Below are 27,597 nucleotides of genomic sequence, written 5' to 3'. Positions count from 1 at the left end.
CATAATCTTCGCCGAATTCACGCAACCAGGGTTCAGCGCGGGGATGCCCGCGGAGCCCGGCCCCGGTTTGTCGTGGTGGCAGCTCCGCCTCCACGTTTCCACCATCCCTCCCGCCTTAACCCATGGCTAACAACAACTAAAAACCATATGCGAATGCGAGCTAGGAAATGACGTGTACCCACCAGAATAGACCAGGAGAATAGAAAGCTTATTAACATCAAAACAATCAATGCCAAACAGTCGCCGACATGGATGTGGGGATGTGGCAGTGTCCGGGTACTTTATCTCGAGTCGCATGCGGCTGCCCGTGTATCTTTAGGCAACAATCATTTGTAGCCCGACACGTTTTCCTGCGCTCGTAGTATTTCAAGCATTGTAGGTAGCATTCTGCGATCCTCCGTTTGGGGAGCATGGGTACGAAGCTAATTAACACACAAAATCACCCATGTTGGCCTCCGGGAGGCACGGACGCATAGTGGGCCAGTTCATAAGTTCTTAGTAAAGCATTCCGGCGTGGCCTTTGGCTTACATGCTGCTAAGTTTACCTAAACATGTCTGCCCTCCCTGTGGTGCCGTGGGCGGTGTTAAATAATTCACGGTAATTCTAAGAGCGCCTACACTCCACCCTTAACTCGACCTCCATCGCCCACAGCCTCTTTTCCTTTTTCAGTTCCCTCTTCACGTAGAGCACCGTAGCCCACGCCGAAGGCCCCGCCCAGATGAAGGGCAAGACCCAGCCGATCGTGTAAGCGTAGTCGATGAGGCCGTCGTCGGCGAGCCCGAAGACCAGCGCCATGGTGGTGAAGGCGCAGCAGTCCGCGCCCAGGGCCCAGAAGAAGCCGAGCCGCCGCAGCATGGTGCGGAACACGTGGCTGGCGGCGTAGCGGCGGTTCAGGTTCCGGCGGAACTCCGTCGTGCCGGAGCCGTCGACCGCGCAGATGTCTTCGATCAGTGGGTAGATCCCGGGCCGCAGCTGGGCGCCCCGAGGTATCGAGGAGATTCGCATGGGCGCGGGGATGGATAGGCCGTGGAGGATGTCGATGGAAAGACTGACGGTGCCGAATATGAACAGAACCGTAGATAGGGGCATCGCGAGCAGACGTTTGTCGGGTTCATCTGGCAGAAACGCCCTAATTTCCCTCCCTCGGCGATGAGTATATAGATTTCCGTCTAGCTTTAGTTTGGAAAGGGGCGGCCGTGACTGGGAAAGACAAGATACTTACACGACAATTTCCACGATGATCAGGATCCATGCGAACACAAACCACCATTCGAACCAGTCGAAGTACCACCTCCGAGCCCCAATGACCTATAAGACACGCAACAATCAGTCGCGTTCTTCTCTGTCCAGGGTACATACACATAATAGTCGCACTGCTTACTCGGCAATCACTTTTCTTTTTCCAGAGCCGCCAGGCCCTCAGAAGCAGCTCGTATATGCTGGCGCCCCCGATGGCGGTCGTGACGATGGTTAATACGGTGCTCGCGCTCAGAGGATGGTACTTTGGATTGCCCGGCCCAACCCATACCACAGGAGGAAATAGAGCCCGACCGGCAAGAGAAGACTATCGAGGAAGGTGTAGAAGACGAAGAGTGCGATGCCAGAACGCCTCCCGCGTAGGGTGTAGTTCAGCGGTGGTGGTATGGGCTCAACAGCAGGCTGCCTTGTTGCCGGCGCAGGCTGCCTCCAAGCCGCCGCCGTCGCCGATGCATCGCCCAAGGCGAAACTCTTTGCCCTGGAGGTGCGCGTCGCTCGGAGGCAGGGAATCATCCACACCTGATTGCGACGCTCCCAGAGCTTCACATGTCGTTTCCTCCCAAGTATGCACATTGCCGGCCAGCGACAACAAAATACACCGTCCGGATGTGAGCGACGGTCGAGAGAAGGGGCCATCGTATCTGTCATCGAACGCTCCTCTTGCCGACGACGACGGCTCGTCATGCTCGGCCGCAATTGCACGGGTCATTGTCGGGATCGGTCGGAGCAACTGTATCGTGGCCTTGGTCTCATGCGTTCATCGATCATGTGTTATCAGACTATTATCTCCATGCAATTACTCTAGAGACCTCTACTAGGGCAGATCTCATCACATATTAATAGAAGATCAGGATATGGCGGAGGCCCAGCCGGCTAGGCCTTGGCCTGCCACTCTTTCATTGTCGGAATGGTGGCTGCCGCCGACAACATATACCGGGGTTATGCTAGCGTTTGAACAGAGGTGGACTCAGGATGTGGCTAGCGAGTCAGTAGTGCGACTGGTATACTCGACCTGACCCACTTGTAATAGACGCCCAGGGGGGTTTCCAACGGGGCTACCCAAAACAGAACCAAACGAGCTTTAAGCTAGGTTGATCATCATGCCACGTCACCATGGATTCCGACGGCGCCGAGTGAATGGGACCAATCGCTTTCGTTCTAATGCTGGTTGATAAGCTATGCGAGTGCGACGGATGGACTTCTCAAGCTCGCCCATCCTTGTCAAGCCCTATCTATAATTAGCAGCCTATGTAGAATTGAACGAATGGCTCCGGGGCCCGCGGCCTAATGCGCTCACTAGCTGGGCGACGTTTATATGAAGTAACTGAACAAACTACTTTGCAGAACGCATTTTCAGAGTTGAGGCAACGCCAGCCAAAGAACCAGATACGCATCAAAGAGGCAGGCATCGCAAGCTTTCAAGACAAACATGGGTCATCATAATCACGACTTTTCCGGTGACCGGTACGCTCTGACTGGCGTTTGGGGCCCACCCACAAGCTGGGCGAAGTGAGTTGCCTTGGCCAGAGCCTTGCCGACCTCTCAGCCTTGATTCTAACACATCGAATATGTAGTTTCTGCGAGGAGGACTATGCAGTCACACGATATGCTGCCGAGTTCATAAACACTTTGTCCAACATAGCATACGGTACCGACGTCCTATCCCCCTTCCTGAACTCCAGAAAACTGACATCTTTGGACTAATCAGTATACATGGCACTTTGCTATCCGGGGCTTCATGACCATCATCGAGTGTTTCTCAGCCTCGACTCCATGTCGTACTCCATGATTCTTGTCGGTATCACTTCTTCGGTCTTTCACGGGACTCTGCTGCTGAATGCACAATTATCTGATGAACTATCTATGCTGGTCCTTGCTACTGCCATACTCCACCGGCTATATACCGTCGGGCAGAGCCCCGTGGTCAAGCAAACCGTCACTGTGTTTCTATTGTCGATTACGATAGTTCTCGCCGTTGCCTATGTCAAGTCTGGCAACGTCATGTACCATGTTACCATCTTTGGCGCCCAGTTGACGTGCATATGGCCTCGTACTCTATATCTGATTATGTCCTGGGAGAGGGCGGAGAGAAAGGCGAAGCATCTGCGGCAGTTCGCCAAAGCCGTTATCGCGCTGGCTGTTGGGTACGCGCTGTGGTATATCGACCTGGAATTCTGTGAGCCCCTGAGGAGCTTGCGGACCGCCCTCGGAGTTCCTTGGTCGTTCCTGCTGGAGTTTCATGGTTGGTGGCATATTCTTACCGCCCTTGGGGCAATTGAGTATATCAAGCTCGTTCGTGAGCTGTGTCCATAGTCATGATATGGGTTTGCTTAAGATATGATGAAGGTAGGGGAATCCATATGTACATCGTCTGCCGTTATTGGTGTCAATACAATCTATCATCGTGTAATTATTTTTTGATCTGATTATTGCCAGTCGTAATCTGTTTGTGACAAGTCCTGTCGCCGTACTAGGTGACTACCTTGGCAACAAGAAACTTGGTGTAAGTTATGTAAACTGCGGCATTTCCCTCCTACCGAAGAGACGGGTTTATTGTAGTTGGGGTGGCTGAGATCCTTTCACGATTTCCGCGGGTTTCCGAAGCGCAGGGCCTCTATCTCCAAAACCCAGGTTTCCTTGTTCTTGTGCTAGTCAGCGTCGAGCCCCCGAGATGCCCTAAGCCTGGATCTGCTGTGGTGAAAGTGGACCCCCGATGCATATACCCCAGCTCGGGGTCCACAGCGCATTGTGTCTTCTAGGGGTTGGCATTTGCTAATGGAACCATACGTAGACCAAGCGCGATAGGTAACGACAATTAAAGTCACATATCCTGGGAAACCACGAGCAAAGTATATTTGCCTTTGACGCGTTATTAGGCTGCGCCATCCGGGGCGGGATCCGCGGATGACAATGCTATAGGGAGGCTATAGAGAGGCTATAGACAGAGAGCTCAAGTATCAACATCATCTATGTATATATTAAAATATTCACTTCATAGTAGAAATATGGATGTATTTAGTTATTTTGAATACTATCTTCCCATCTTTCACCTACCTCGTTCGCTAGTCAACCATAATGTCCAGTCCAAAGATTGAAACCGACAAAGAAGCGAGGTGTTACCGCGCTTCTGCAGAGAGAGAGGGTCATCACGGGTCCATAGAGGCGGACATCGAGTCACTAGCCCGAAAGTTGCATACGCCCTCGGGCGGTGACTTGGATCCGCACTCCCCGACATTTGATGCCAAACGATGGGTCAAGTCCGTCATCGACCTCTGGAGTTTCGATGCCTCGAAAGGGGCGAAGCGAAAACTCGGCGTGGCTTTTAGTGATTTGTCCGTGTCAGGCATCGCCAGCACGGCGCCGAAATACCAGCAAAGCACAGGCGGTGTGCTTTTGGATCTCCTTACTTCACTCGCCAGGCGCCTCGGCGGTGGCCGCCGACCGAAAGACACCTTGATCTTGCGGGACTTTGAGGGCGTCATCGAGGACGGGGAGCTCCTCCTCGTTTTGGGACCGCCCGGCTCGGGGTGCTCTACCCTCCTCAAAACCATTGCCGGCGAGACAGCGGGCCTTCGCGTGAGTCCTGACGCGATGCTGAATTTTCGAGGTGAGTGCTGGCAAAAACACACAAGAGCTTATCAGCTTGAAGCTAAGCTAACAAGAGAAACACGCGCGCAGGGATTCCGACGAAATACGTCCGTACGCGGTTCCGCGGCGACGTGCTCTACAACGCCGAGCGCGACGTCAACCTGGCGCACCTGACGGTGGGCGAGACGCTCATGTTCGCAGCGCAGGCGCGGTCGGGGCGGACGCCGCCTCCGGGCCTGACGCGCGCGCAGACGGCGGACCTAACCAGCGACGTCGTCATGGCGGTCTTGGGGATCGCACACACGGCCGAGACACGTGTCGGCGACGACTACCTGGTGCGCGGCGTCAGTGGCGGTGAGCGGAAGCGCGTCAGCATCGCCGAGGCCGCCCTGGCCGGCGCCCATCTCCAGTGCTGGGACAACTCGACGCGCGGGCTCGACAGCGGCAATGCCGTCACCTCCTGCGAGAGCCTCCGCGGCCAGGCCGACCTGCTCGGCATTAGCGCGGCCGTGGCCATTTACCAGGCGCCACAGAGCGCTTATGAGGTATGTATTACGGCATCCCCTCCTTGTAAGCTACTGGAGATTGACCAAGGCGGCGTACCAGTTATTCGACCGGGTTACAGTGCTATACGAAGGGAGGCAGATATACTTTGGTCCGACAACGGAAGCGAAGGCATACTTCCAAGACCTTGGATTTTGTTGTACGTTGAGAGTCTTGCTGCGAGCCCAACCTGTCTAATTGCACAACTTGAGTGGCTCACACCCTCGCAGGTCCCGACCGACAGACAACTCCAGACTTCCTAACATCCATGACCAGCCCCAATCAGCGCCGTATTCTGCCCGGATTCGAGAACCTCGCCCCTCGCACGCCCGGCGAATTTGCCAAGAGATGGCAGGAGAGTCGGCAGCGCAAGGACCTCCTCGTCGAGCTCGACAACTACCAACTGAAACACCCAGCCGAGGAGAGATTGATCGAGTTCAAGGAATCGCGACACGCCGAGCAGGCCAAGAGCCAGCCGGCACGGTCGCCATACAACATTTCCTACGCAGCTCAAGTTTCGCTGAATCTCTGGCGCGGTTGGCGGAGGCTTCTGGCGGACCCGGCTTATACCATTGCCTCCCTGGTGTTCCAGATCATCATGGCTCTCATGCTGGGGAGCATGTTCTTTCGCCTGAAGGAAGACACTTCAACCTTCTACTATCGAGGGGGTATCATCTTCTTCTCTTTGCTTTTCAACGCTTTTGCAAGCCAGTTGGAGGTAGGCTGGAACCCTGGAAATGCTTCTTGGCCTATGCGTGTGTGCTAACCAGCCCTGCATTAGGTTCTTACCGTGTATGCAGAACGACCGGTAGTCGAGAAGCAGCACAAGTACGCCTTCTACAGCCTGTCGACACAGGCCATCGCAAGCTACGTGATGGACCTCCCGTACAAGACGGCCAACATGATCATCTTCAATGTGATTGTGTACTTCATGACCGGCCTGCGGCAGGACGCCGGCAGCTTCTTCTTCTTCTCGCTGGTGACGTACCTCACCACGCTCGTCATGTCGTGCCTGTACCGCACGCTGGCGTACCTGACGCGCACGCCGGCGCAGGCCATGGTGCCCAGCGCGCTGCTCAGCATCGGCCTCATCATCTACACGGGCTTCTGCATCCCGCCCGCCTACCTGCCCGGCTGGTCCGAGTGGATGTACCACGTCAACCCGCTGTCCTACGCCTTCGAGGCCCTGATGGCCAACGAGTTCCACGGCCGCCGCTTCCCCTGCACCACCATGGTGCCGCAGGGACCCGGCTACGAGGGCCTGGCCGCGGCATCCCAGATCTGCTCTGTGGTGGGCGCGCGCGCCGGCGAGGCCAGTGTCGGCGGCGACGCTTACATCGAGTTTACGTTTGGCTATCTGAATGAAAATAAGTGGAGGTAAGAATGATTTTGTCGAATTGGAAAAAAGGGGGAATTCTCCCCAACCCCACTTCCTTCGCGCCCCCTAACTGACCACTGTCGCGCAGGAATGTTGGTATACTGGCTGCGTATTTGATCGTACTTTTCGGCACGTATATCACCGCTGCTGAACTCTCGACTCCACCCAAGAGCCGAGGTGAGTTCCTTGTTTTCCGAAGGGGCGCAGTCCCGCACAAGCCGTCCAAAGGCTGTGATGGGCACGCCGAGGATGAGGAGTCTTCCAACTCCTCGGGCTCCGCTGTGGCCCAGATTCAGAGCGGGCTGCCCAAAGAGCCGGAAGATGCAGTCGGAAGAGGCACCTCCGTCTTCCACTGGGAAGATCTATGTTATGACGTCCAGGTCAAAGGCCAGGAGCGCCGTCTCCTGGATCACGTCGACGGTTGGGTGAAACCGGGAAAGTCGACCGCTCTCATGGTAAGCGTGCTCAGCAGTTCCATTCGCATAGTGTCTTTATTTCTCGTTCAATTTCACGTCGCAAAGAAGCAATGCTAACGAAACCAGGGCGTCTCCGGGGCCGGCAAGACAACCCTTCTCGACGTCTTGGCCACACGCGTAACGATGGGGGTGGTGCGCGGCGCCACCCTGATCGACGGCGTCGCCACGGACGCCTCCTTCCAGCACCGCGTCGGCTACGTGCAGCAGCAGGACCTGCACCTGGAGACGGCGACGGTGCGGGAAGCGCTCGAGTTCAGCGCGCTGCTGCGGCAGCCGCGGACCGTGCCGCGCGCGGAGAAGCTGCGCTACGTCGACGAGGTCGTCGACCTGCTGGGCATGCGCGAGTTCGCCGGCGCCGTCGTCGGCGTGCCGGGCGAGGGCCTCAACGTGGAGCAGCGCAAGCGGCTGACCATCGGCGTCGAGCTGGCCGCGCGGCCCGAGCTGCTCGTCTTCCTGGACGAGCCCACCTCGGGGCTCGACTCGCAGACGTCGTGGGCCATCTGCGACCTCATCGAGACGCTCAAGCGCAGCGGCCAGGCCATCCTGTGCACTATTCACCAGCCGTCGGCCTTGCTCTTCCAGAGGTTCGACCGGCTGCTGCTTCTTTCTTCGGGGGGAAAGACGGCCTATTTCGGAGGTGAGATTACCCGCACTTGATCTGTTTAGGCTATCATATGTTCAAATATCCATTAACATATTTCCGCAGATTTGGGCGACGAGAGCCGTACACTGATCGAGTATCTCGAGCGAAACGGGGCCCCGAAATGCCCCGTCACTGCCAACCCAGCGGAATGGATGCTAGAGGTTATCCAGGCACCTTCTGATGGAACAAAAGGTATTGACTGGTTTGAAACCTGGCGGGCGTCACCCGAGTACCAGGCGGTCAGGACGGAGCTGTCGCGTCTGAGATATGTCTCTGCCGCCAGTGACCCAGCAAACATCTCCAGTGCCAGAAGCGATCCATCCTTGAGTCAAGAATTTGTGACTTCATTCTGGTCGCAATTCCAGGAGATGATGTTGCGCACTTCCAAGCATTACTGGCGGTCACCTACGTATCTCTGGTCCAAAACCCTCATGGTCGGCATTTCGGTACGTTTCAGGCTTGCAGGAATCTTTATGTCACTCACTTACTTACAAAAACACTTGCAGTCACTCTACATCGGCTTCAGTTTCAGCGCCCAAAACAGCCTCCAGGGATTGCAGAACCAGCTTTACGCCATCTACATGTTCTTTGTGCTATTCGGCAACCTGAATGAGCAGATTATGCCCACATTTGTGCCGTTACGTGCCCTATACGAGGCCCGAGAGCGCCCATCTAAGATGTACCGGTGGACATGTGAGTTTTTGTCTCACCTTCTTCCCTAGTTCCTGCCTTGGACTAAAAATGCCTGAATAGCCTTTCTGTTATCCAATATCCTCGTCGAGGCCTTCTACAACTGCCTGATGGCTGTGCTCGCCTACCTCTGCTGGTACTATCCGGTGGGCTTCGTCCAGAACACGTCGTCGGCGGCGGACGCGGCGGAGCGCGGGGCGCAGGTGTTCCTATTCCTGCTGCAGTACCTGCTGTTCACGAGCACCTTCTCGCACTTCTGCATCGCGTGGGTGGAGACGGCGGAGACGGCCGGCGTGCTCGCGACGCTGCTCTGGCTGCTGTGCATCTCCTTCTCGGGCGTCGCGGTCCGGCCGGCCGACATCCCCGCCTTCTGGACCTTCATGTACCGCGTCTCGCCCGTCAACTACCTCATCGGCGGCATCATGTCGGCCTCGCTGACGGGGAGCCCCGTCGTCTGCACCGCGGCCGAGATCCTCCACATGCAGGCCCCTGCCAACCAGACCTGCGGCGACTTTCTGGGCCCCTTTGTGGCCCGCAGCGGCGGCACCATCATCATCGCCGACGACGGCCCGGGGGCAGGTAGCGTTGGGGGACTCTGCTCTTACTGCCCCGTGGCTACCACGGACGCCTACCTTTCCAACTTCGAGATTTTCTACACCGACGCCTGGAGGAACTTTTACCTTCTTTGGTCATACATTCTGGCAAACGTGGTTCTGACGTTCGTCTTCTATCGACTCTTTCGCGTTCCGAAAAAAAACGCCTTCAAGCGGGCGTAGCATGATATCATACTCCTCGAACCGGAACTCGGGTTCTGCTATGATACTGCGCGCCGGCCGCTTCTCACAGTTACTAAGTACTTATCAAAGGGCCAGACTGATCCAATCGCGTTGCATCAAAACTTCTACTTGGCGCATTCCTGTGTCTAATCTTGACATGGCATACGCTGCTATCGGGGGTTAAGACGCGCAGTTGCTCTGTCGTCGCCGATCTTGTGTGTATTTGGGGATACGGTCTACAAGGTGTTATGGTTAGAGGGGTTAATTCTGCCTGCTTTTTGGCTAGGGCAAGTTGGAGGTGACTTGGGGCTGGCGCTGATCTAATGTAACCCCTGACGCGTTTGGCTTTAGTGTACTTGGCGTTCTGTTCAGGTGGCTTGGACTGTACGAATAGGTAGGTCCATCACTCATCAACCTCTTTGATCCTTTCCGCGCTCGAGAGCCAGTGAAAGAAGGCCACCCATGTCGACATCGAACGATACATGCATTTTCAGGCAGGGGTTCAAGTAAGACTTGGCCGCTTATCTTACACTTCTACAACCGCGCGGGTAGATACTGGTGACCACGTCAACATGTGCCAGCTGCACATGTCGTGTCGTCACCAGTCGCCATATGTAATTCTTTTATCTAGAAATCATACTTAATTTTCCCCGTTAAAACATTGGGATGGTTATATGAGGTCAGGACCTAACGGTTTCTGAGATATCACGCGGGCGACAGTCGCTCCTCCCCGGACCCGAGGATGTGGCACACCAATCAGAATAGCTCTAGGCGTTTTTGGTGGTTGGTTCTCTCTTATCACCCCCCTGAAGCATGGATGAGACACTTTCATGCAGGATGTTCCATGCACACAGCCCCAAATTGGGCGGTCAACGTTGGCCGGGTGGATTGATGTTGGCTCGGTTATCTCTCACAGCCACACCATTAGAAAATGAGGGGACCCAGGAGGATCCCTCCTTTCGCTTTTGACAGTTATAGATCCCTTGCATACTCAGCAAAGGAACACGATCCAATCCACGTTCATACAAACCGCGAATTTCCTACGTCACCAACACAGAAAACACTGTCACTTGTACGCGCTCAATCAACCCTCTGCGTCGTGCCATCAATTTCTTCGCCTGGTATCTGTTGACCATATTAGCACGCAATGACGCAACTTGATGTAGGTGACACGAGAGCCACTGCACTACCTAGGCTAATCAACTTTACGTAGACTTCCGACTACAGTTTCACTTTCACTGTACCTCGTCAGGGGGCGTCCGAGTCCTCGGATGGTATCCCGACTCCCAGGAGCGGAAGTACACTGGCAACGAGCATTGAAGATAGAGCTTCTCCGGAGTCTCACGGGAGGCCGCGAGCATTCTCGGGTACTGTGCTTCCCTCGATTGAACCCATACCCCGGGATGCAGCAGAAGACCGGTCTTCTGATACGGCGAGCACACACGCTCGTACGCCTTCTGTATCGCTCACTCCTCCCACGTCGTCCGAAGGCTCCCATGGCGGTGCTCGAGTCTCACCCAGACCTCGCGCTGCGTCCGCCGCTTTGGGTGATGATGGCGACATCGGTAGCATCGACGCGCGACTCCAGCACATGAGCATATCCAACCCCACTACTGCCAAAGCCATGGGCATGTCCGAGCTCGCCGATGCTCTGAACAACATCAGCGCCGAAGCCAACAATCGGTCAGCAAGGCTGCTCACCCCCGAAGCTCAGCAGTCAACAACTGCCACGCCATTGCCGCCCAGTGGCTGTCGACGGCGGTCCAGCTCCAGGATCAACGTCGAAGTCTATGACGTTCGAGACGAAAAGGCCCCGAACGATCGCTTCAGCGAGCCTACCTTTCAGTCCGCTTTTCGTGATGCCCGAAGGGTCATGTCCGACTTGAAGGACACGTTGGAGAGTAGTTCACTGCATATTGATCCGGACTCGACAATGAAGCGCTTGCATCAGGAAGCAAAGACGTTATCAAACTTTCATTGCCCACCTAGTCGCACTGTCGGATTTGTGGGCGACTCGGGCGTTGGTTAGTTCAACTTTCTCGGTAGCCCAATTTTTCCGCTGACCATTTCGAACCCAGGAAAAAGCAGTCTATTGAACTCTTTGTTGGATTGCAGAGGCTTGGCACGTGCTGTAAGTATAAAACCTGTGTATAAGCCGCTATTGCGAATCCCTGGCTAAAGGTTGATCGCAGAGTAACGGTGGAGCGGCCTGTACTTGCGTCGCTACCGAGTACCATTTTCACGACCGCGGTGACTTCATCGTCGAAGTACACCGCTTCACACAGGATGAGGTCGAAGATCAACTGGCGCGCCTGCTACAAGCTTACCGGAACTTCCATCTGAACGAGCTATCCCTTCAAGGAGAAGAACGAGAACACTACGAGAAAATGGCCAAGGTGGCCCAGCACACCTTCGAGGTCATGTTCCACGATCACTTTCGCAACGGGTCTCGTCTCACCAGGATGACGGAAGCAGAAGGCCTCGAGATGCTCCACGGCTGGCTGAATGAGGTGTCACCATCTTTCGATGACACATCATACACCACACTGAACATAGAAGATTGCTCAAACCTTCTGGCGCGACTCACTTCGGAACAAGTGCAGGATGATGGCCCTGCCGAGTGGCCTTTCATCAAGAAGATCAAGTAAGTGAGCCTCGGATCTCTGCATAACGATACCCGTTAACTCCGTCAGTGTGTACCTGAAGGCTCAAATCTTGAGCAAGGGGCTGATCTTGGTGGATCTTCCTGGTAAGCAATCAAGCGATTAATTCTTTTCTTTCTTTGGGGTTGCATAAGTCTGACCATCCCAGGTCTTCGTGATCTTAACGCCGCACGACGTCATATTACTGAGAGGTACATGATCGAGTGCAACGAAATCTTCGCAGTTTGCATCGAGGGACGTGCTATCACCTATGAAGGCGTCATGAATGTCATTGAGCTTGCCAGGAAGGCGAAGCTCAGTAATGTTGGAATAATCTGCACCAAATCAGACGTAAGTCGTCTCTGTGGTCATACTCCAAAAAACAGACGTCCTAACAACTACGCAGGAAATCAAGTCAGAAGAGGCCGTAAAGGACTGGAAAGGAGAGAAGGCACTAACGATCAAACAAAAGTCTGACGCTGCTGAGGTTGCCCGTCTAAGCATCAGAGACATCGAGAAAGAGCAGGAACAGCATTACAAGGTGTCAGTTGATGAATTGAGTGACAGAGAGAAGGATGAGCAGCTTCGTCTCGGTAGAGAATTAAGGAGAGCTAAGTAGGTAACGCAAACATCTACTACGTGTGGTACGCACTAACATTGAGACTCTAGGGCCAACGAAACGGATCGGCAATTCGAGTGAGCAGACTTGAAGAACCTAGCCCAAAGGACTAATAGACTAAACTTATATCGCAGGTTGAAACGCTATCTGATGACTTGCCGCAACGAAATCACTAAGAGCAAGCTCAGGAACAATTACCAAGACAGGGTACCGAACCGCACGTTGGAGGTATTCTGCGTCAGCAACACGGAGTACTGGGACAACCGGACTGAGCCCAGAGCAGAGGCTCTCCGCCACCTCCAACTGAGCGGCATCCTCGCCGTGAGAGAGCATTGCATGGAGATGGTTTCGGAGAGCCAGCGCAGGATGGCCGAACACTACATGAAGCACAGCATCCCAGCGCTTGTTCGTGATGTCGACCTGTGGGTCCAATCCGGACTCGGGACCATGGCTACGGAGAAGAAGCAAAATGTCCGAGACGCACTGAATACGCTGGAGGGGAGACTGAAACGGGTATGGGACTGACTGCGTGTGCCCAGTCTGCCGGAAATTTCCTGACAAACAGAATAATAGGACTTATGGGGAAGCTCGAGCGAGATCAATGGAATCTCTTCGTCAACAAGAAACCGCTTTAAGAGCCTCATCTACACTCCGAGCCGTACGTTTTGTCGCGTCTTCTATTATTGCTCAGGTTAATTCGCTTTGCTATACAGGAGACAAAATCGCTTTGTGGAGCAGACACGCGACTGAAACTAGTTTCGATTGGACTGGCGTAAGTCTGCCGCACCCAACTGCCATTCTGACTGATGTAGCAACTAACAAAGCGACATTTGAGGCCGAAAGTGGCACCACGGTAAGTGTATTCCTGATACGCTACTGTTATATATGTCTACTTATGTACTGATTGGACACTAAGCAACTTACTCGGCCTTCTGCCGAAACTACGGCGTCTACTGCACCCCAAAAGTTGGTAGTCACGACTGGAATGAGGAAGCCATCGAGGCCATGGTTGAAGACTTGACACCGCTTTGGTCGCAACTCTGTGACTCTGCCGAGGAAATCCACGAGCAACTCATAGCCCAAGTTCAGGAGCTCATGATCTGGGCAGTCCAATATCTGGGTAAGAAACCAGGGCACTGCAATTTGATCCGTCTTTCACGGGCAACGTACTTTTCTATATCGGATCTTGAATTACTGACACGCCAAGAAATCGAAATGGACGACTCTTCGCCTGCGCTGTTGGCACTCAGCCAAGCCATTGAGACACGCCAATGTCTCTTGGAAAGAGACATGGAAACTGTGTGCGAGGAGTCCATAACCGCTATGGAGTAAGATTTCCCTATCCCAATACGGGGCTCATATCGTGACCTCTCGGTTACTAACCTCCAGCAATAGCGCTTTGAGAATCGATGCACTCTCGGGTATCCGATCTTCCTTCATGGGGCAATCGATGGAAGCGGTCTACAGGATTTGCATCGCGGAATGCGGTAAGCAGACCAAAACTCCCAACAAGTCCTGAAGTAGGCTGACCAGCGCCCGGTGTGGATGGCTATATGGGCAGGCACGGGCAGCGACTCACGACGGAAAGCCAATATCAACCGTGTGGTGAGACGCGACACATTGTTCAAAGACCTGCTGAACCAGTTTAAGGGTGACTTCGCCAAGATAGCCGATACGCTCCAGGAAGACCTGCAGAGAACAGTCGAGCTGCATCTTGAGAGCGTCCGGGTCACGCTTGACATGGTTCGCAACGAGAATGTGGCTCTGGAGAGCGAAAAGGATCCCGGGTTCCGGGCGCGGGTGCAGGCGAGAGTGGAACTGGCGAATGTCGAGATCAAGCGGGTGCACGAGCTGATAAGCCTTTGAGGGCTTGTTGAAGGAGGCGATGGGTCTGATTATTGTTCATATTTTCTTCTACATTTTCTCTGTGCGTAGTACTGCGAGCTTCCATCTTTGCATTGGCGGGACGTGCTGGTTCAGGATCAGTCACTATATGACGACGAGTTGTTATCTCTAAGCAGCTAACACACTGCATTCCATGGCAAATCGTTACGGTCATGTTTCTTCTATTCTATTTCCCCGCATCTACCATCTTTATCTAGCACCAACTGTACCGGAATCCAATGCAAACTATCGCATCTTATGCATCCGGGGAATCCAAGGATCTCCTGCAGGAGAAGAGCCCAGGGGTTGGTTTTTGACGTACCAGGAGGGTAGCCAAGGAATGAAGAGAGAAGAGATGCTCAAGAGCCACCAGCCATTTGGACAGGACCATTCTCTCATGGCGCAGTTGGCCACTTTGCATTGGCTAGCTCATCGATAAGCTCCATGTATTCAGGGCTTACCATTGTGCAATTGAAAGCTTTTACCCCTTCTAACATGTTGTCCTTACCTATCAGCATCATAAGATTCTTATAGGCGACACGCTTCGGGTCGTTGTCATTGATGACCCAAGCAGCCATCATCTTCCCAATGGGGATGCCGCCGAAAGGATTGTGTTCATACTTGACCTCGTGGAGCAGAAAGTCGTCGCCGTCGCGGTACCACCCGACCGGCAGGCGCTGCCGCATTCGGTCCCAGAACACCTGGCTATGCTCCCACGCCAGGTCGAAGAGCGCCATCGTGTCAGCCGGCTGCAGCTTGAGAGTCTCGTACCACGGCCAAAACGGGGGACCGTCTTGGAAGCACGGCTTGAAGACCGCCTGCCGGAGCTTGGCGATGCGCGGGTCGGCCAGCAGCGTCTCCTCGAAACAGGTCCGCTCGAGGGCCATCTCGGCCTCGATGGAGGTCGCGAGATGCGGGTCCCGGATGTCGACGGCGCGGGGGGAAGAGGAGGCGGCTGATCTCGGCCAGCTTGGGGCGCAGCCACGCGGCGTCGACGTGGGCCTGGCGCCAGTGCTCGTGCTTCCAGGGACCGCGGGGGCTCTCGGGGTCGTTGGGGTCCGGACAGGTCGGGACCGGGACGCCTGGGGGCGGGGGAACGCAGGCCGGGCACTTCGGGAATATCAGGAACATCTCGGCAAACTTCCGTCGGATCTGCCACTGGACGCACTGCCCGCAGTACTTCTGGGCGTCCGGGTCCTTCTCGACGCCGGTGAACCCGGCCCTGTGGCGGAATTCATGGTAGGGGTTGAACGTCGCGGGGTTAAGCGGCCACGACACAGGGTCGAAGCTATCATCGTACAGCGTGTTTTCGGAGCATCCACTGCAGAGGTTGTCCTTCCGGCAGACGAGACATTTCCTTGCGTCGACATCATCATCCATCGAGCCTGCTTCGTAGCAGTCCCGGCCGATGATGTGCCCACAATGGAGGAACACTGTACGTTCGATGCCGTACTTCTCATAGAATTCCTCTTTCGGATCCTCCACCTCCTCGCCCTCCTCGTCCTCTTCATTCTCTTCATTCTCATTCGCAGCCTTCTTCTTTTTCTTGTTTCGGCAATCTCCTCTGGGGTCAGAGAGCACTCCTCCCGGATCATGTCGCCGACCTTGGTCGATATGTCTAGCGTTCTCCAGCAAAAGATGCACTGGGACTCCAGGATCGGGTGGCCTGGTTGACCGGAGTTTTCAATATGCTCGAGAATGGTATTTATATAATCCGCTTGGATTACTTGAACGGGGCCTGAAGAAGACATGATGAATGGAAGGTATGTCAAAGCGATGGTGTATGCGATGATGGTGTATGCGATGCTGCGTATCATAGTAGCGAAGAACGTAACCGTAGACTTGTGTGTTGAATGGTCATCATTCAGTCTTATGCTTGGTTCCGAGCCGGGACCTATATATGTTTTCTGAAGATACTAACACTAACAAGCCTCCGAGAATTCACTGCAACACGCACGGAGTATTCAATTCAATAAATACCGAGTATTCAATTCAATAAATACCGAGTATTCACAGCAATAAGCACTTTGAGCTAGCAACAAAGTCATTGTGTACTACTACACGGAACAATCAGACCAACCACAATCACAACTTCTTGCTAGTGCTCAAGGTGCTTCTGCATTGTTAGAAAAAGATGAGCTTGCCACAGCGGTGACTGGGGCAACTATGTCTCCTAGATGGATGGACTTGGTATGTGTACCAAACCGAACTGAATAGAACATGAGAAATACTTATGTGTATGTGTATCATTGATTCATACCTCCATGCAATAGCGGTTACATATCTTACCTTACATATACGAACCTACCTGTTGTCCCATTGCTGTAACCATCCATAGATGTCGTCTACTGGTCAAGCGGTCCTCAATTCTTGCCTTTACGTAGAAAAGGACACGTCACCATAGGCGCTTACATTCCTAGGGGCGAAATTAGGCAAGATGAGGGGGTTGGCAAAGAACAAAGCCTGAATGAAGGTGCCGGTGCCGGTGATCTCTGCGAACCCTTTCTTTGATTGTCGGAGTCTCTCGGGTCCTCCGCTGTCGGCAGCTTGAACTCCTCATCGCCCCTGTACCACTCTATGAACGTCTGGGAGTACTTATCGTACCCATTGTTGAGTATCCGAAGCATAGCCCGGCTGAGACGGTCGTACTCCGCCTGCGAATACGGCGCGGTTCCCTCCTCGCCCAGCGCGCGGGTTTGCTCGCACGGCTGAAAAACGATACGTCCCACCGGGCCGACGAGGTCCTGGTCGTCCATGTAATGGGCCACGAAGGCGGCGCGGCGGGTGGCGAGGGCCGGCTCGTCGACCCGGGTGACGAGCTCGCGGTCTCGGAGGTCGGCCCTCGAGGGGTAAACCAGCTCAGCCAGAATACCCACCTGCCGTCGGATCCAGGGCACCACGTTGGCGTCGCGCCATACCCGGTGGTCCTCCGGATACTGCGTCGCCGCCGCCGCCGTGGCCCCCTCTCTGTCCTCGTGTGCCGCGTCGCAGGCGGGGCACGTGGGACACATCAGGGCCAGCCTGGCCCACTGGCGGATGACCTGCACTTTAATGCAGTCACCACAGAACCGCTTCGTCCCCGGGGCGATCTCCGCCGCGGTCAGAGGCACGGCGGACATGAAACGCCGGCAAGGTTGGAAGTTTGCAATGCTCAACGGCCACGGCACAAAGGTCCATGTTGCGAAAGCGACCTGGTCCACGTGGCATCCGTCACAGGTGTTGTCGGCTCGGCAAACCGGACAGGGACTCGGCTGTACTTGAATTTGTTCATAGCACGATTTGCCCATAATGTGACCGCATCGGAGAAATACGGAGCGCTCTAGGTTGAACTTCTTGTAGAACTTCTCCTTTGTATCCACAGGATCCGCTGCGAGGAGCTCCTTCTTAATCATGTCGCCCAAGCACGCAGATATGTCAAGAACGGAGTCTTTGCAGATCACACACGTGCAGTCCAACACTGGCTCACCGGGCTGTCCGTCGTTGCCTATATATGTCACCACGTCATGGATCCAACACGTGTCTACTGCCCGCGTGGTAGCGGAACTGTCGGTTGACGAAGACATAATGACGCAATATGGAATCTTTCCGTAGCACAGTTGTCTGCGAAACCCTTGATACCCTTTGCTTACTACTGCAGGTATATATATATTTAAGTATTTATCGTCCATGGTCTGGTTTTGATAGGGGACATATTCACAACCCCCTTACCTCGTAGAGCACTTAGGAATCAAAGCTATTGCTGTACATTGCTGTAATGAAAGTTGAAAGACGTGGTTTATTTGTACAGGTAGCCGAAACATCTCCTTTGTGATCACTGTGTGAACAGACCTTCCTTCGAACAAAGCCACACCCATCACTGACACTAGTACCAAATCAATCTGCCCGTACGTCTATACACGTCACCGAGCTCGAAGGGTGGTCGCTGAGCTGTGGCGTAGCGTAATTCCCAATAGTATCTCCCCAAGACCGACTCTCTCTCTCTCGCCACCTGTGGAAGATTATCTCAACTCCAGTCTTGGAGGATCGATTCCCCCTTTCGCAGGCCCGTAAGGCGTACCGTTCCTTTCCAGACCAACCCCAGCTTCCCCACATCCCGCGACTCGACACTCGTCTCCGCCGGCTGGGCACCATCAAAGTACAAGGCGCGGGCGCCCAACTCACCGCCAAGCTCGAGCTCCAACTCATCCAGCGCCGCCCGCAGCACGTGCGCCGCCGACGTCTCCGGCGCGCGGAAGGGCCCGCCGGGTGCCAGCCACGCGGCCAGCGGAAGGAGAACCTGGAAGACGATGAGGCGGACGGCCCAGGGGGCGCGCCGCTGGAGCCCCGTGCTCATGTAGCCCGGGTCGACGGCCAGCACGCGGATTTGGTTCAGGGCCGGGTCCGCGGCCAGGCGGCGCTGGAGCTCGTGCACCATCGTCATGGCGCAGAGCTTGGTGGCGGCGTAGCGGCGGTAGCCGGCGCGCCAGGGCGGGTCGGATGCGGCACCCCAGGTGCCCTTGGCCAGGGCTTCGAAGCTAGCCCGGTCCGGGATCAGGGTGTTGTCGACGGGGAGGACGGGCTTGATTGTCGTGTTCAGCTTGCTCTGGGGGCTGATCGGGAAGGAGAAGAAAAGGCGGGCACCGGGTTAGCATCTCTCATCAACACCTGTTTACATACACATGCACGTGAAAGTTAATAGAGAATGATAGAGAATGGGGAAGTATTTACTCGTGAGCATCGGACCCAACCACCACGATCCGCCCGCAGGCTTTGTCCATACTCTGCAGCAAGAGAAGTGCGAGTAGCCAATGACCGAGATAGTTGACGGTGAAGTTGTAATCGAGCCCATCGTCGCCGATGATCTGTCCGTTGAGGTTCTGATACCCGGCGTTGAGGATCAGGGCCCGGATCGGCGGAACCTCGCCGGCAGCAATGCGCGCATTGATGGCGTTGGCCGTCTGCCTGATGCCGTCGAGCTTCGTCAGATCTAGCGAGACGACGTCGTGCTGGTGTGACGGGTAGCCCGCCAAAGTGGAACGAAGCGCAGGCGCGGCTGTCGCGTCTCTGACTGCGTAGAGCCCATAGTAGACCGAGCCGTTGGGCGGGGATGCCAACTGTCTCACGATGGCGTTGCCCAGGCCACCATTCGAGCCGGTAAGCAGTATCGTTCCCTTCGAAGGATCCATCTTGCTCAGCCGAGTCTGCGAGTTCGGTGTGATTATGGCTCTAAGCCACGAAGCTGTTGGGTAGCTTTGAGCACCTCTCTGGGTTGCCTACATACTTGCTCGAAGCGAGCTTCAGTATAGCAACTAGGCGAGCCCAGGGCTTTCATCCTGTACGGTCCCGTGAAAGTATACAGTGCGAGGTTTGCTTACTCAGCTTGAGCTTCTGTCGGGAAACCTAACGAATGAGATTACAGACAAGCAGGATCTCACGTAATACCGAGTTTGGGGGCGCCAATGTGACAGCGCATGCATAGGCCAGTCAGATAAAATGACATGCAGTAAAGTTTCAGCGTCAATGACCCGATCGGGAATCAGTTGGGTGCAACGCAGGTTGGCTGCGGGACAGACGAAAAAACCAACGATGAAGGAATGGACGGATGCAACGCTGACATGGAGGGGGGACGAAAGCCATGGCGAATCAGACTGAGGTATCACGTCTAATTGGTGGTAAGCACAGCTAGGCTTCTGCATCACCAAGCGGCTTACTGGCAAGGATCGCCGACCGTGCTGAGGGGGGCAATCGGCAATCATCGCCTGCACCAACGGAACGGCTTGATTCCTTCAGAGGAGGGTGGAAAGGGGGACATTATTCCATGGATTATTACATCCGTCCACATACCTAGTCAAGGCACAGCAACTCTTTGTAGAGACGTGCCATAATACGTCGTAAGCATCGAGATTCCTTTTTCACTTTTTGTGAACGTAGCTCAGGCGCTCCTGCTTATCTTGATCTGTGTTTTTCACGCCTTGACTACATCCTGCCCGACCATGTCTTCAGGCCAAGATCTCTGTGCTGTCCCAGTCGGAACGAGACCGGATGGGACCTGGGATTTAGACCATGTCGATCCCCTTGGGTCAGCCAGCGTTACGGTCTGCGTGCTGCTTACAGTTTTGGCCTTGCTCTTCGCGGTGCCTAGAATCTACGTCAACCGCCGGCAACTTCTGATCGCGGACTGTTAGTCTCTCTTGCCTCGCTTTCCCCTCCTATCACCTCCATGTTTCATTGACAATCGATATCACAGATTTTACGATTCTCGCTATTGTCTTCAGTGTCGCGTACGCCATACTGATTTCGATCGGTAAATGACATCGCCCAGTATCTCCAGCGGGGCCTGTCACTAATTCAGCTATAGCGTCTCGTTATTACCGACATGATTGGAACCTCCCGGCTTGCTGGTTTGATGCCGGATATGCCAAAGTACTTGATCATATATGAATACCCGCAGAAGGCTGTTGGTGATGAGCCTGACAGCTAACGAAGATATAATTGACAGGTGCAATTCTGCCTAGTGTTTTTTTCCGGCTTTGTCCAGTTCTTCCCGCGAGCCGCCATCTTCCTGCTCTACCGGCAGCTGTTCCAGGTCCACAACAGCCGCATCCGCATCCCGATCTGGATCGGGCTGGTCTTCACCTTCCTGACCAACTTCCCCAACGTCCCCATCTCGCTCGCCGTCGAGGCGCCGCACCCGGGCGAGACGTGGGAGCAGGTGCTGGTCCGGCTCAGCGCGCCGGCCACGGGGCACGACTTCCGCCTCTGGGGCCCGATCCAGGGCGCCGCGTCCGTGGCGCTCGATATCTTCGCTTTTTTGCTCCCGCTGCCCATCATCGCCCGGCTCAATCTCACCCGCCGAAAGAAGACACAAATTTTGCTGCTGTTTTCCACGGCTTTTCTGTAAGATATATAACACCGCCACTGACCTTAATGGGAACTTTATGGTTTCGATGTTGACTAGATGTGCAGAGCTATCGTGGCGAGCGTGATCGCCCTCGTTTACAAGGTCAAGTTACTGATAATCGAGAATAAGAACCAAGGCGACCAGAATTACCTTCTAGGCCCGGTTAATATATGCATGTAAGTCTTTTCTTAGCCCTAGGCCGGCTGTGGTGAGTGGCTGATAGATGATGTTATTTCGGTTGTAGTGACGCCGAGTCCAACATTGCCATCGTTGTTGGGTCCATGCCCGCCTTTTCCAACTTCATGAAGCTTCATGTGCTCGAGTCAAGAGCCTTCCAGTCACTGCGGTCCACCTTTGGAGTCAGCAGCGCGACAGAAAAGGGTACCCCCATCCGCCCTCCCCATGGTACAATCGGCTCACCAGCCGAGCGGAAGCGGAAGCCGGCGTACTATGAGCTTACGGATACCAACATCATGAATTCGAGGTACACGGTGGATGTCGAAGACGACCGCGAGGCTCAAGCGGTTCAGCCAGGGCAGATTCTGAAGACTATGGATGTCAGACAGGAATCACGAGAGTAGATGCTGGGTGTAGTGGCGCCTTCTCGTTTAATTAGTCTCTTGTTTTTCTTGGATCTCCAGGGAAAGCCAGCGTCCAAACTTCTTTTTGCTGGGCTTGCTTGTCATCAAATCCATGTTAGAGATGGACCAGGAGGAGTCAAACCCGCAAAAGTACCATCTGGGCTCCTCAGAAGCTCCAGTGAGATTATATATGCAGGAAATGATTATATAGCTCACACTATCAATATATCCCAGTACAAAACATGTATTTTGCAGAACCAACTCTAGTCATTGACAGTGACCCATCTACATTATTACGCAGGGGGGAGTTTGTAACCTCCGGGCACTTGCTTGGTGAACATCCCAATAGGATCTACACGATCGCGTACCGCCTTCAACCGCTGCAAATTCTCCTCACCATAGGTCGCTATAGGACGTTGTTCGGGGCCTGCATAGTTCAGATAGATGAAAGGGTCGTAGGCTCCCAGGGATCGTGCCTTCTTCTCAACCTAAGGGTGGAAAAGAGGATGTCAGCCTCGACGATTGCAGTGCTTTGAGGAACTATAAAAGCAAAAATGTTTCGAGACTGGAGAAACGAGTACTCACATTATCCAGCAGAGTCTTGGCAGTGGAATGGACCAGCTCGTCGTCAGCTGCGTTGCTCCATCTGACGTCGAGCAGCGCCACGAGAAGCGCCGCGCCGTTACGGCCGGTCAGGCCGAGCGCGTTCGCGTCTGCATGGCGGGCATAGAAAGCCGGAGGAAGCGGATCGAACGAAAGAACCCACGTGATCCCTGGAACGTGGGTAATGGCGCGCGCAGCGTCTTGCCAAACCTCGTACACGGCGTGGAGCACTGCCTCAGTCGAGACGAGGGTGTGGGTCCGGTAGAGGGAGCGCGCCCCCTTGGGCACCATGGCCCCCGTGTCGGCCGCCACGGCCGACATGTTCTTCAAGCTCGCCGACGATTGCAGGGACGGGATTTCCATAAAGCCCCGGTAGACCGGCGGGTAATTCGTCGAGTCGGATGTCACCGGCTTGGTGTAGAGCAGGGTGTCGGCAATGACCGACATGGACATGGCACCAACGTGCGCAAACGACAAGAGGGAACGACGCATACTCGTCGTAGTCCTTGGACGCACTGAGGCGGACGTATTCCTGGATGGTTGCATCGAGGGTGCTGGTGTCGCACATCAAGGATGCGCTCCAGAGCAGGCCCTGCGCAAAGGTCTGCAAGTCGATGCGCGTCACGATGCCGAAATTATTACCACCTCCGCGAAGCGCGAAGAAAAGGTCCGCGTTCTCCTCGGAATTGGCATCGACGACCGCCCCGTCGCTCAGGACGACCTGGAAGTTCAGCACCGTGTCGCAAGTCCAACCGTGTTGTGGGGACAGGTGCGATATGCCGCCGCCAAGGGTCAAGCCCCCCACGCCCACGCCCGCTACGCGGCCGCCCGCCACGCTGCAGCCGAGAGGGTCCAGCTTCTGGTACACGGCATCCCACGTGGCTCCAGGACCGACCCGCACGGATGCGCCGTCCTCGCTGACCTCAATGCTGTTGAGACCGCGTAGGTCCAGCGTCACGCCGCCGGCGATGTTGGAAGCGCCGGCCCAGCTGGTGTGGCCCCCGGACCTGATGGCGAATTCGCTCAAGCCCCCCTTTGCCAAAGTCTTGACGGCGTCAGAGACGTCTCCGGCAGTCTCAGGAAAGACCACGCAGGCGGGGCGGGTCGTCTCCTGCTGCGCCGAGTAGTACGATGCCAGCGCTGCGTCGTAGGCCGAGTTGTCCGGGTAGGCCACCTTGCCGCCCCCGAGGACGGAGGCAAGGGCGACACACTGAAACAGCATCCTTCCGAGTCAGAACTCAAGGCAATGATTGGGCGTGGAAGTCACGGGGGAATCAAATAAGAAGGATGGTAAACCGACTTACTGAACGAGACATGCTGTGTCGGTCTGGACTAAGGCCGTCGTCGACACTCATTTTGAAAGAGAGGGATCGTGCGAAATGGGTGATTTGGAATTGGCTTCGTTTAGTGCTGAGATCGTTCAAGCGCGAAGGATCGGGACAAGGGTTGATGGACAAGGATGTTCTCCTGGGGAAGCGCCTCCTTGCGTGTGGTAGGTAATGCTTGTTGGCGCTAGCGGGTTCTTGTCCTGACGTTGGGACTAGTTATGATACACCTGAAATCAAGGGCTCCTCACCTAGTATATAGCCGAAAGGATCTAGTATCACGACAACGGCAATTGCGATGGTCGGACAGCCCGGAGAGCTGCGAAACGGGATTGATGCGTGTCTGCTGCACGTGCATTAAATGGGCTGAATGATTGCCAGAAAGTCTACCGGTTCCTTACTTCAATCTCATGTAAAGCAGATTGTCCCGAAAACCTCCCAACCCCGCTAGAAGGCTTTCTGTGTTACACCAACCAAGCGTGACAAGAGATCGACCAGAGAGGCGGGCTGTGTAGGATCAAAATCCAGCACAGAGGACGGGTGTAATGACTACCCCTCCTCCCACTGTGCATGGTGCAACTAGGCTGTCAGCCCGAGCAAGCAGGGTGTATGTGACCAGGTTGTTATCCATTGGTCGGAGTTCCTGCAGCCATACACAGTGGATGATACGCCAGAACGTTGTGTGGCTGAGTGCATGGAGTCGGCCCCCAACTCGGGAGAACCACATTGCTGACACATTAGCACTAGCATCAGATTCAATAGTGCCATCTCACTGCAGCAAATTCTTTCTTTTGGTGGGCACGTATAAGTTAAGGATCGTCGGGAGGGTAGTATCTACACCGTATATGTATAGTGCGATATGCAGATGTGAGTAAGCAGCAGCAGCATCCTCCTTCGAGACAGGAATGTTACGTTACGTAGGAGGATGCTGGTGTTCTTGAGTTAAGCGTTTGAAATGAAGCCATGTCTACCTATAGTGTCCGGCTACAAGATAGCATTCTAGATGTAAGCCATACCCAGGCACTGATATATGTAGGAGCATCTACTAAGCGAGATGTTATATATGGGTTGTCATGTATAATATACATTTATGCCATCTAATTACGTGAACACGAGGGGGTAATGAGGCGTGCAAATGAAGGAAATAAGAAGCTAAGATAAGGAACAGCATCAAGGCTAGAATGTAAAGGCCACTTTAGGGGCGTGCCCTGGCCGTGAGACGGACATTGAAGTCTTGCCCCTCTTTGATGGAAATGATGCCTAAGACGGGCCTACCCTCGTCGCCTTCGGGGAAAGACGGGTTTCCGACCGCCTCGATATCAAAACGCCGCAGCAGTGTGGCCACGAACGTAGTGACGGAGAATCGGGCCAGGAAGCGGCCGCTGCAAAGCGTCTTGCCCGCGCCGAATGGGTGCCAGGACGGGCTCTTCGTCAGATCCTTTCCGCCCAAACCGTCCGTCTTGAGCCATCTGTCGGAGCGGAACGCGTGCGTTTCCTCGCCAAAGACGGCCTCGTCGAAGTGCTGGAGGCGGTGCGGGACCATGACGCGGTGGCCCTTGGGCATCAACTTCCCGCCGACCACGGTGTCTTTGGTGATGAGCCGGATCGAGGCGGACCAGCCGGCTATGCGCAGGGTCTCGTGCCAGACGGCATCGACGATCGGACAGTTCTGGGGGTCCTGGATGTAAAAGGGGTCGACCAAGGACTCGCCGTCGAACGCCTTGTCTGTTTCCTTTTCGGTAGGCGGCTAATAGGGAGGGGTTGTGGATGAGATAGGTGAGGACCCAGAAGACGGTCTTGCGGGCGTTGGTATTGATCCTGGAGGTCGATGCGCGTGAGTAAAGGGGCGAAATACTGTATAATCTTACTTTGGGGTAGAATGGCAAACTCACGAGATATACAGGTGGAAGATTATGATGGCCATGTCCTCCACTCCGACTCCAAGTGCTCTCATCTCGTCCTCCATGGCGCTGATCAGCCAGGTAGCATCGCTTCGTTCTTCCTTGGGCGTGCGAAGGTACTTGCACAGCCCGTCTACGACCTCGGCTCTGCCGGCCGCCATGTCGCGCGAAAGAAAGCTTGGGTAGTGGTACAGCACCTTCCAAATCAGCTCGTCAAAAACCAGGAAGGCGCGCGTCGCCCCAGGCGCAACTCTCCCGAGGGTCTTTCCGAAGTATACCTCTTGCCGAGTTGGACGAAAAGGCCGGAGACCCATTGGTAGAGCAGGACCTCGATATGTGTTGCACTTTGGGAAACGGTACAAGCAGAGACCCTGCGGAGATGATCCATGTTAAGATGGCTGTCGATCCAGACTTGGACCTTTCGTTGGAGGTGGATCAAGTTATTGCCGTTGGGATGGAGCTGGTGGATGTGCATCTTCTGAGCCAGAACACCTAGCGACTCGCCTAGAGGATTGGAGAATCCGGGCTTGTCGTTGGGAAGATTGGTGTACATGACCTCGATAGCGCTCTTACTGTTGCCGTTCATTCTCATGAGTCCCTGGACGAAACCCTCGAAGAGAGTGTCTCGGTATTCTTGTACACTTCAGCACAGTGCTTGGCTTGTGTGACCACAAAGAACGTCATGCCAAAAGCCGTCAAGGCAAACGGCTCCTGAGTATTACCGAAATGGTTCCTGGTAGAATCGGTTACTGGGATCAGTACAGTATCTTATGCAGTGCTGCCAAGAGGGCAGTACTCACCTGCCTCTAGTTATAAGGCCATTCGAGTCCTGGAAGAATGCTCGGCCATGACCTACGCATCATTAGACAGCCGGAACTGAGAATGAGAGAATTAGGTGACTGACCTATGACTGAAGGTTGCCAAGTTAGCACTGTATGGATTTTCAGATATTTCAATCAAGACTTACATGGAATCCAATATGGAAATTCTCTAGGCCGATCAGGGTCGAAAAAGGGGGCGAATGGTGAACTTCCATATTCGCCATAGCAAGAGGGTTACTAGGAGACCAGCAACCACCCATCGGTAATCTGTAACTCCCCGCTTGATGAAGGAGCAATCTACTGAGCTTTCGGCTCGACAGTGATAGTGATGTTGGAAATAGAAGACATGGTGGTGGGTTGAACGTAAGGTCGCCTTACTCGAAGAATCTGCAAGAGACCAGGGCTTGAACGTGAGAGTGTGAAACGAGATATCATGCAATACATATGAAACCAGTAGGCTTCTGATATTTGGGATAAGGCTGAGTGTCACATGTAGATTGAAGTTTATTCTCACCGTCTTTAAGCAATGTGATATTTTGTCTGGGCATGACACCCTCAGCGGCTGGCTATTCTGTCTTGTAATAAGACTTCCATTTCCAGCCAAATTTCTCTCTGTCTCATTGATTGGCCTGAGATACACCGAAATCTGTATTACACAACAGTGCAACAGTACAGGGTTGCATTAGGTTTGTGACGAGAATGCTGCGGCGGAGTGCATGCATGTCCGCTGGGACCGCCCCCAATTTCTGACGTCAGCTTATCATTTTGTACACGGTCGGCTTGGGGGCAGCCATTTGCGACAGGCGCCAGCGTGATTGTTCTGTAATGCAGTCGCACCTGCGAACCATCAATGTAGCATCGTTGCCTTATCCGCGAATTCGGTGTAGATGCACTGTACAGGCACGTGTTAGCACGACCAACAGAATGATGGCGTTATATTGTCTTCTAACGATAACATACAACCTTGTTCAACTTTGGGCAAACTATCT

The 27,597-nt window shown here is 54.4% G+C and overlaps 11 protein-coding genes across 11 annotated transcripts; 5 read left to right on the top strand and 6 right to left on the bottom strand.

The window, feature by feature from the left end:
* Window positions 1–604: 604 nt before the first annotated feature.
* Window positions 605–1,831, bottom strand: PG994_003027 (uncharacterized protein; the record flags this gene model as incomplete). The annotated part of the gene is made up of 4 exons (XM_066854436.1): window positions 605–1,130; window positions 1,224–1,309; window positions 1,383–1,502; window positions 1,553–1,831. 4 exons carry the CDS (start codon window positions 1,829–1,831, stop codon window positions 605–607), a joined length of 1,011 nt encoding a protein of 336 aa, XP_066720291.1.
* An 856-nt stretch (window positions 1,832–2,687) lies between these two features.
* PG994_003026 (alkaline ceramidase family protein) lies at window positions 2,688–3,571 on the top strand (the record flags this gene model as incomplete). The annotated part of the gene is made up of 3 exons (XM_066854435.1): window positions 2,688–2,767; window positions 2,833–2,906; window positions 2,967–3,571. 3 exons carry the CDS (start codon window positions 2,688–2,690, stop codon window positions 3,569–3,571), a joined length of 759 nt encoding a protein of 252 aa, XP_066720290.1.
* Window positions 3,572–4,333: 762 nt separating this feature from the next.
* On the top strand, window positions 4,334–9,352 carry PG994_003025 (uncharacterized protein; the record flags this gene model as incomplete). Its single annotated transcript, XM_066854434.1, has 10 exons — window positions 4,334–4,865; window positions 4,937–5,391; window positions 5,441–5,549; window positions 5,620–6,144; window positions 6,190–6,766; window positions 6,856–7,222; window positions 7,310–7,880; window positions 7,950–8,332; window positions 8,393–8,579; window positions 8,640–9,352. 10 exons carry the CDS (start codon window positions 4,334–4,336, stop codon window positions 9,350–9,352), a joined length of 4,419 nt encoding a protein of 1,472 aa, XP_066720289.1.
* A 1,147-nt stretch (window positions 9,353–10,499) lies between these two features.
* On the top strand, window positions 10,500–14,132 carry PG994_003024 (uncharacterized protein; the record flags this gene model as incomplete). Its single annotated transcript, XM_066854433.1, has 15 exons — window positions 10,500–10,514; window positions 10,566–11,376; window positions 11,431–11,483; window positions 11,545–11,996; window positions 12,046–12,101; window positions 12,164–12,345; window positions 12,401–12,609; window positions 12,664–12,690; window positions 12,748–13,126; window positions 13,187–13,271; window positions 13,327–13,385; window positions 13,438–13,466; window positions 13,588–13,733; window positions 13,821–13,941; window positions 14,003–14,132. The coding sequence occupies 15 exons, from the start codon at window positions 10,500–10,502 to the stop codon at window positions 14,130–14,132; spliced, it is 2,754 nt and encodes a 917-aa protein (XP_066720288.1).
* A 26-nt stretch (window positions 14,133–14,158) lies between these two features.
* Window positions 14,159–14,479, top strand: PG994_003023 (uncharacterized protein; the record flags this gene model as incomplete). Its single annotated transcript, XM_066854432.1, has 1 exon — window positions 14,159–14,479. The coding sequence occupies one exon, from the start codon at window positions 14,159–14,161 to the stop codon at window positions 14,477–14,479; it is 321 nt and encodes a 106-aa protein (XP_066720287.1).
* Window positions 14,480–14,892: 413 nt separating this feature from the next.
* Window positions 14,893–16,248, bottom strand: PG994_003022 (uncharacterized protein; the record flags this gene model as incomplete). The annotated part of the gene is made up of 3 exons (XM_066854431.1): window positions 14,893–15,607; window positions 15,666–16,101; window positions 16,173–16,248. 3 exons carry the CDS (start codon window positions 16,246–16,248, stop codon window positions 14,893–14,895), a joined length of 1,227 nt encoding a protein of 408 aa, XP_066720286.1.
* Window positions 16,249–16,905: 657 nt separating this feature from the next.
* Window positions 16,906–17,889, bottom strand: PG994_003021 (uncharacterized protein; the record flags this gene model as incomplete). Its single annotated transcript, XM_066854430.1, has 1 exon — window positions 16,906–17,889. One exon carries the CDS (start codon window positions 17,887–17,889, stop codon window positions 16,906–16,908), a length of 984 nt encoding a protein of 327 aa, XP_066720285.1.
* A 611-nt stretch (window positions 17,890–18,500) lies between these two features.
* PG994_003020 (NAD(P)-binding domain protein) lies at window positions 18,501–19,662 on the bottom strand (the record flags this gene model as incomplete). Its single annotated transcript, XM_066854429.1, has 2 exons — window positions 18,501–19,086; window positions 19,205–19,662. 2 exons carry the CDS (start codon window positions 19,660–19,662, stop codon window positions 18,501–18,503), a joined length of 1,044 nt encoding a protein of 347 aa, XP_066720284.1.
* An 807-nt stretch (window positions 19,663–20,469) lies between these two features.
* Window positions 20,470–21,958, top strand: PG994_003019 (uncharacterized protein; the record flags this gene model as incomplete). Its single annotated transcript, XM_066854428.1, has 5 exons — window positions 20,470–20,656; window positions 20,724–20,780; window positions 20,992–21,373; window positions 21,443–21,553; window positions 21,622–21,958. The coding sequence occupies 5 exons, from the start codon at window positions 20,470–20,472 to the stop codon at window positions 21,956–21,958; spliced, it is 1,074 nt and encodes a 357-aa protein (XP_066720283.1).
* A 293-nt stretch (window positions 21,959–22,251) lies between these two features.
* Window positions 22,252–23,916, bottom strand: PG994_003018 (uncharacterized protein; the record flags this gene model as incomplete). Its single annotated transcript, XM_066854427.1, has 4 exons — window positions 22,252–22,446; window positions 22,544–22,972; window positions 23,034–23,771; window positions 23,866–23,916. 4 exons carry the CDS (start codon window positions 23,914–23,916, stop codon window positions 22,252–22,254), a joined length of 1,413 nt encoding a protein of 470 aa, XP_066720282.1.
* A 1,165-nt stretch (window positions 23,917–25,081) lies between these two features.
* On the bottom strand, window positions 25,082–26,373 carry PG994_003017 (Cytochrome P450; the record flags this gene model as incomplete). The annotated part of the gene is made up of 4 exons (XM_066854426.1): window positions 25,082–25,633; window positions 25,671–25,704; window positions 25,779–26,065; window positions 26,098–26,373. 4 exons carry the CDS (start codon window positions 26,371–26,373, stop codon window positions 25,082–25,084), a joined length of 1,149 nt encoding a protein of 382 aa, XP_066720281.1.
* Window positions 26,374–27,597: the final 1,224 nt, after the last annotated feature.

Source organism: Apiospora phragmitis (assembly GCF_038363925.1).
Source record: "Apiospora phragmitis strain CBS 135458 chromosome Unknown utg000003l:1.0-2676785.0:1.0-2680665.0, whole genome shotgun sequence".
NCBI classification, from domain to species: Eukaryota; Fungi; Ascomycota; class Sordariomycetes; order Amphisphaeriales; family Apiosporaceae; genus Apiospora; species Apiospora phragmitis.
Note: the sequence above shows the minus strand (reverse complement) of the source record. Positions and strands in the feature narration are given on the sequence as shown.